The sequence below is a fragment of the Triticum dicoccoides genome, chromosome 7B (genome assembly GCF_002162155.2).
Source record: "Triticum dicoccoides isolate Atlit2015 ecotype Zavitan chromosome 7B, WEW_v2.0, whole genome shotgun sequence".
Taxonomy (NCBI): domain Eukaryota; kingdom Viridiplantae; phylum Streptophyta; class Magnoliopsida; order Poales; family Poaceae; genus Triticum; species Triticum dicoccoides.
Window position 1 is genome coordinate 104,073,910 of NC_041393.1, and position 7,673 is coordinate 104,081,582.

Consider the following 7,673-nt stretch of genomic DNA (forward strand, 5'->3'; position numbering starts at 1 on the left):
TAGGCCTCTCAGAGTCACCCGCGTCCTCTCGCTCATCCTCAGAAGGTGTTGCGCCACCTAAGGCAGAGGATCCGGCTCAGGCGGCGGCGCACGCGGAGGGCTGGCTGAAGCCTGGGCCATCGCAGAAGGCCATGTGGCGCTGTCGTCGAGCGCTGTAGCACTAGCAGGGGGCTATCTTGGTGGGAGACGTTCATGCACTTCCTCCCAGGAGTGTCGTGAAGTTATACCGGAGCTTTTTGGCCTCTGCTTCAAGTGTTTTCGGGAGGGGCATAACGAGTTGGATTGAACCTTTTATCCTTTGTGTATCCGTTGCAGCACCTGTTGATTTTATTAACAAAAAAATTAGATAAAGCATGACTAATATAGCAGAGATAAAACAAGTCATGCAATCTGACAGAGAGAAGGTAAATAGCATCTGCATATATAATCTAGAACCAAACATATCTAGAGCAGACACTAGAGTAAGAAACTGTGGCAGAACCTCAAATAGAAAGAGCATGAACACGTACGGTACAACAGCAGAAGCACTGGTCTTGGGGTCGACATCCTTGCCAGCCATGTCGTCGAAGAGGTTGTTAACATCGGGGAAGAAGTCGTCGTTGGGGAAGTGGTCGTCGTTGTCCAGAGTGTCCGTGATGAACCGGTCAGTAGTCGCGCAGAGCGCTCCCCAAAAACCATATCGCCCTCCTCCCGTACAGGACTCAAAGAGATGGGGTTTTGGCAACCTGCTGTCTCGACCTGCGGTGCACGCCACAAGCCGGGATGGGGAAGATCGTAGCAGCAACTTAGAGATTGGAACTCAGTGGCGAGAGGGGGATGATCTCCTAGTGTGTCTCTCTAGAGAGGAGCGACCTCTCTTTTATAGGCACAAGTAGTAGGCGAGAGGGCAGTGATGGGAGGTGAAGCAAAAGAGCGAGACGAAGCGAGCAGCTTGTAGCCGAAGAGGTGCAACCGGATTCAATCTCCACTGCAAAAAAAGATTCAGCCCCCGCGTGATCATTCGTATACCCTTCATGCATGGCAAAAATTTAGACATCGTCTCGGCTCATTCCCGCAACTCATGGTGCGTCATGACGAGGCGTGGCGGGCAGAGGAGGAGGAGCACGTGTGAATGTCCCTTTTGTTCTCATGTTCATACATGTGAGGAAACAACCTCCCTTATAAGGAGGTACAACTCCTATCCAACTAGCAAGGTGGGACTAAACTTTGGTTGCACCTCTTGCCTTGCACGAATGGGCTGCATGGTCCTGTAGGATTTATTAGGAATTCTGAAAGTGCTATTGGTCTGCCCCAGAATAGACTAAATTCTAGCAACCCCCACCAGATCTCAGAGGCACACAAAATTTGCCTTGGATTCCAAAACACTGTTCTATATACCGGCACTGAGTTGTACACCATGGAACGGTTCTATGATTACAGGATGACTGATGAGCACTCTATGGTAGCAAGCTCACGAGATACAGTCATTTGCTACAGAACTTGAGCACTTCAATTGTATGTTACCACACAAGTTTGTTGCCTGAGGCATCATCACTAAGCTTCCTCTTCCTCCATCACTCACCAGTTATGGATTGGACATGGAATGTGGGCTTCGGCTCACTGTGGTGTTTTGTGTGGGTGGTGCAAGGCCACCGGTGTAATGCTCCAAGGCACTGTTCAAAAAATCTTCCGATTTATCGCTTATCGGATGGTGACCGATAAGATTATGTCTTATCTTTACCATTTATCTTTTGGACCGATTTATCGCTTTGACAAGCCATTTATCAGGAATCTACCGATAAATCGAACCTATTCATAGGACTTTGTTTGCAAAAACTATGTTTATTTATGCTTTGTGGACCTTGTTATGCAATATTTACTGTTGTCCTATTTTTTTGTCATTATACGAGGATTCAAAGGCTAGGAATCAAGGTAACACTTCTGTCAAATATTGTTTTGGTATTGAATATAGCGTATTTTAGTGTTGGGAATCTAAGATTTGCAAAAAAACAATTAACTGTCGACCGATAAAATTGATTAATCGGTCGATTTCTGATTAACCCCTAATCCCTAGCTAACCGAGACGATAATAATAAGCGATATCCTCAACATTGCTCCAAGGCAGCCGAGGCGATTTTTGTGTGGTTGAACATCCCTAGGAATCAGTTCTCAGTTAATTGTTTCCACCTGAAGAATTTCTTGATGGTGTTAGGCCAACTCCAAGGGACCTCTATTTTGTCTAGATTTCGCTCTTTTGAGCAGGGAAATGGAGTGGCATCCGGTCGTTTTTACGGATGCGTTGGCCGTGCACCCAACGCGTGTACGCATCTGGTTCGCCAAGGTATGCTAGTGCCAGTATGTATACATTTTTTTGGCCGTGTTTCTTTTATTATTTCATCGATGATATTTTGATACACTGGAGTACATTCACCAATTCTTGACTGGATGAGCAAGACCAAAGAAAACAAGAGCCATAACTAGACATTTTAAAAAATATCCAACTTTGATGACTGCTCCTACATGTTGGATTAGTATTTTCGCGATCCCTTTATTGTTGATCTGCAATGTCTCGATCTTGCATACTTCTTTCTTATTCGATTATAAAGAAGTAGATATTGCTTCACATATAGTCTCATCTCTAACTTCTGTTCTAGCAACGAGTGCATGAGCATCTATCAATTTTGTCCTATCAATATATCAATCTATTATTCTTCCTAATACCAAAACTTTAGCCGTCCTACACACTAATTTGAGTATAAGCAAAGAGCTATTGAAAATGTGTTGAATCCGAAAGCACAACCGGAGCAAAACAAGCACATACCCTGTTGTTTTTGCACTTGATGAACACCCACCCGGGATGTTCCGACGTTGTAGATACGCGGCGCACGACCTGCCGCAGGTAGTCGACACACTTTATGAGCGGCAACGATGAGCCGAAGAGCCGCTGGGCCAACAACGAGTCCGGACGACGGTCGGGCATGTATTTGCCGATGAAGCTCCGACGAGATATATCCGAGCGGTTTGAGGCTGAGTCAATATCTGCATGCGGCGTGGAGGCGTTGCCGGGCTGCGTGGTCCGATACTAGGCCAATCCATGACAACGCGCGGCCTCCGGCGGCCGGGCTGGACAGTGAGGTAGCCAAGAAAATGGTGGCGGCTATGGCGGGGGTTGGGGCCTAACGTCGGCCGGGCTGGACAGCGAGGTGGCGAGAAAATGGCGGCGCCATAGGGGGCAGAGGGGAGGGGAATAGAAAAAGGGGTGTTTGTGCCGTCGACCGGCAGGCCAGGGTTAGGACAAGGGCACACGCCCCACCCGTTCACGGGTGTTCGTTTCGACGCAAACGCGGCCTAAGTTTGGCCGGTAATGGGTTGAAAGCGGGACAAAAAACGAACGTTTGTCCATTTACTCCCACGCGTGAAATAATATCAAGAAGTAAACAAATAGGATAAACACAAAACATTGAGGTAACGACCAAATCAGTTCATCACATTATACTCGAGTAAATCAACGAAAGCAGAACATAAACAAACAAATGCCTATCCCATGTGAGCGTATTTTCAAGTTCAGTTCTTACAAGAAATTAAACTCAAGGATAAGCACACAAAATTCGAGGAGATCAGACAAGCAAAAATTCCACAATTCTTTTTCAAGGATAAGCACAAAAAATTCACGGAACAGCTAGCAAAAAGGAAAAAGTTTATTTTAAACCTTGAACTTGTAATCCCGGTCTAGATTAAACCCTGACAAAAGTCAACCGGGATTTCTCTGGTGGACCAGCCCATTTGTTTGCTCAAAAAAAGTTGGCCGACCGGACCGGCCCATGAAAACTGGCGACCGCCAAAAAAGGTGCGCTATCTAAGCTTCGAACCCAGGATCTGGCGCAACAGATACGCTGGTACAACCAGTGCAGCTACCGACTAAATTTGTTCAGTTAGCAACACAAAGCAATATAGGCTAAAGAAAAGCCACACAAAACTATAAGAATCAACACCAGATTCGAATATTTTTTTAAATTTCAAACGCAAAAAATGTCTTGATTCTTTTTGAGTGTTTATGAAAAGCGACCACATATCAAATTTGTGAACAAATTTACGAAACTAAATTTGGATAATTCAAACAAACTTTTGGAACATGCACATTTTTTAAAACACCCGAACAAAATTAGGAAAACAAACATTCTTTAAAATTCGCAAACAATTTTGAAACGGGAACATTTTTAATCTCCTGATTTTTATTGAAAATACGGACTTTTTTAGAATTTTATGAAATATAGGAATATTTTTTAAAACTCTAGAACAAAATTAGAACACACCAAGATTTTTTATTTTTGTGAATTTTTTTTGAAACTGAACCAATTTTTGAAATCACAAAGATTTCTTTAAAAAGTTGTCAAAATATAAAAAAATTTCTGAAAAAAAATTCAAAATAAGGAACTTTTTTTAAATTCCGTCTGTGGACAACATAAGGTCTCGGGTTCGAGCCAACCCTGCGGCTTATTTTTTTTAACAGAAAAAAAATAAAGCAGGCCGACCCAGCAGCAAGCAGAGTGTGCGTCTGCGTTTTAATACAAAAATGAATAATTTCGACCATTGAACATTTTTTAATATACATTGAACATTTTTGTAATATACAATGAACATTTCTTAAATACACATTGAACATTTGTGTGATATACGCTAAACAATTTGTAAATACACAATGAATATTACTATAATATACGCAGAACAATTTGAAAATACACAATGAACATTACTGTGATATACGCTGAACTATTTGAAAATACACAAAAAAGAAGAAAGTAAAAATAAACAGAAGAAACATAGATTGTTCGTCGTATTAAAGTATTACTAATGAAAAAAATGCACAATGAAACATTTCCTTATAATGTATTAATGGAAGAAAAAGGAAAACAAAAAATAAAAGAAAGAAAAAACCGAAAAGAAAAGGAAGGAAGAACATGAAAGAACCAGAAAGAAAAAACCTAGAAGATAAAATAAAACAAAAGGTCACCAAAAGAAATGAACGAAAAAATAAAGCAGTGAACGGGCAGCGCGGCCGCGAAATGGGCCGGCCCACGCGCAGGCGTAGCCACTGCTGCGGGCGGCAAATAGGTTCCACCACCAATCCCAGCCATCCTTTGCAATCCCTGTTTGGCAAACGACTCCAGGGTTTGATTTAGACCGGGAATGCATAGTTTAAGGTGTAAACGACAGGGATTTGGACTTAGGGTTTGATTCGCCGAACCTCTACGAGTTCAAGGTTTAAAATGAAATTTTTCCCTAGCAAAAATCATCAACCAGAACCTGCCCGCACCAACTCCATGACGTCTCAGAGAGTAGGCATGAATGCCCAGCTTTTTACAGAAACCTTAAAGCAATAGAGATCAAGACCAGGAAAAGATAAAAAAGGCTTAAGACAATCAAAGTAGTTCAGGCCAAACTCGAGACAATCAACAAAGTTCATGACCAATTTCACCACCAAATTAGTCCAGCACGCCAAAATTAAGGAGATCAACAAGGTTTCATGACCAAATTCGCCACCAAATCAGTTTATCATACGCCAAACTTGAGGAAATCAACAGAATTTCATGACCAATTTCACCACCAAAGCAAGTTCATCATATGCCGAAACTAGAGCAAATTTGAAGAGTTCGCGACCAACTTCACCACCAGACCACTACCTAATGGATCCAAGACGATCAACGAAGCAAAACAAGCAAAACATGCCCACATCAACAAGGCGTCTCTCACTCTCGCACCGGCCATCCTCCATGACCATGAGCACTACCACGACGGCACTACCTACTCGACCTTGACGTGGAAGACGTCCTTGCGCTCCTCCTCCTTGACCTTGAGCAGGGTGACCCAGAGCACGCCATTCTTCATCTCGGCCTTGATCTTGTCCATCTTGTACGCGTCAGCAGAGGGCATCTCGATGCGGCGGTTGTACCTCGGCACCGCGGAGTCGTCGTCGCCGTCCCAGGGCTGCTTCTCGCCCTCGCCCTTGATCACCAGGATGTTCTTGTCCGCGCGCACCTCCACGTGCTCCTTGGTCAGCCCCGGCATCGGCACCTTGAGGTACACCGCGTCGTCGTCCTCCTTGGCCACCCAGCGTCCCAGCCGCGACGCCCCAGCACCAGCAGTGGAGGAGAGGCCGCCGGTCTGAGATGCGACGTCCTCCATCAGAGACAGCAGACGGGCCATGCTGGTCTGCGCGCCGAGCGGGTCGAGCACGTCTGCAGAATCAACACCGAGGACACCAAAAGCAGATCAGAAGGCTGATTTGACCCACGATGTTGAGACTTCAGAACGAACGCAAGGAAACGGCGCACCACAGGTGGGGAACGGAAGCATACCCTGCGAGAAGAAGCTGGGGATGACGAGGTCGCGGTCGTCGTCCTTGTCGTCGTCGTAGCGGCTGACCTCCTTGACCCGGGTGTTGTACGGGCGGCGGGCGGCGGCGACGGCGGGGGAGTGGAGCGCGGAGAAGGCCACGGGAGCACCGGACTTGAGGAGGCTGGCCGCTGGCGCGGCACCCTCGCCCTTGCAAACGACGGCGGAGGCCATGGTCTCTGTCTTCTCTCTCTCTCTCCTCTTTCTCTCTCTTCTTTCCCTCTCTTCTCTCTCTCTGCTGTAATGATTTTGGATTCTTGTGGTGAGCGAGAGAGGGGGTGCGAAATGGAGGGGGTTTTGTAAGTGGGGAGCGGGGGAGATTTCTTGGGGGAGGGGATGGGAAACGGGTTTAGAAGGTTCTGGACAGATCGGTTGGGGTCTCGAGCCTTCCAGAAAGATCTGGAGGCCACAGCTTTACGATTCGTGCTGCTTGATATGCGATTAGGGCGACATGGATGGTGCTAACTTTTGATCTGCTCAGCTACGTCCGGTACGAGTGATTTGCTTTTCAAAGTTGGACTACTTTTGCAATGAATGGTGGACTCAGATCGAAGCAACAGACATCTGCATTGCTTAAGCCAATACAGTGTCAACCTAATAACACTGTTTGGTTTGCTAAGCTCTGCATGTTGAGCTTATACAAGGCTCCTAAATAACCATACGAAAATAATAAATATAAATAATCGTACTATAAATATGAAATAATTGTATTATAAAATCGTACTATAATGACCCACCAAATCCAAGGTTATCTTCTTTTTTTTAAAATAATATTGGGGAACGTCAGATTTGTAACAAGTTCCAGCGAACGCTCTGCCCTGCCACCTGCTCACGTGCACGGATCTTAGCACAGGAAGCCATGCCACGTCAGATTCGAAAATCATAAACAGGACATAAAAATTGCACGAGCGCTATCCTAACCAAGCAGAGCCGACCACCCGAGGTCTATGATTAAATCTCAGATCCATCTTTTATTTTATTTTTATACTTTTACAAGGTGGCAAATATATGGAATTTTTCGTTTTCGGTACATGTCAATTTTTTTAGAAAAAATGGCAGACTTATAAAAAAAATTAACTTGCCACATGGCAATTTTTTTTAAAAACTGGTAATGTTTCACATGTCAAGTTTGTTTTGTACATTGGGAAATTTTAGAAAAAAAAATCATATGGTCCCATGAGAAATTCATAAAAAAAATTTACTTCCAAACATAGCAATTTTAGTCTTTTTTGTGATGCTACCATGGCAAGCTTTGAAATTTTTTATCAACTATTTTCATGACCTTTTGGGTATTATTTTTT

At 44.4% G+C, this 7,673-nt stretch overlaps 1 protein-coding gene across 1 annotated transcript; it reads right to left on the bottom strand.

Moving 5' to 3' along the window:
* Window positions 1-5,521: 5,521 nt before the first annotated feature.
* Window positions 5,522-6,549, bottom strand: LOC119338997 (26.2 kDa heat shock protein, mitochondrial-like). The gene is made up of 2 exons (XM_037611189.1): window positions 6,336-6,549; window positions 5,522-6,215 (listed from the first exon to the last, which is right to left on the bottom strand). Exons 1-2 carry the CDS (start codon window positions 6,544-6,546, stop codon window positions 5,782-5,784), a joined length of 645 nt encoding a protein of 214 aa, XP_037467086.1. The 5' UTR covers window positions 6,547-6,549; the 3' UTR covers window positions 5,522-5,781.
* Window positions 6,550-7,673: the final 1,124 nt, after the last annotated feature.

Excerpts from the sequence above, each read along its gene's own strand:
- LOC119338997 (XM_037611189.1), bottom strand. The coding sequence starts at position 6,546 with ATGGCCTCCGCCGTCGTTTGCAAGGGCGAGGGTGCCGCGCCAGCGGCC. Across the intron at positions 6,216-6,335 it reads CCCCAGCTTCTTCTCGCAGG|ACGTGCTCGACCCGCTCGGC; the intron begins GTATGCTTCCGT and ends TTGATTCTGCAG.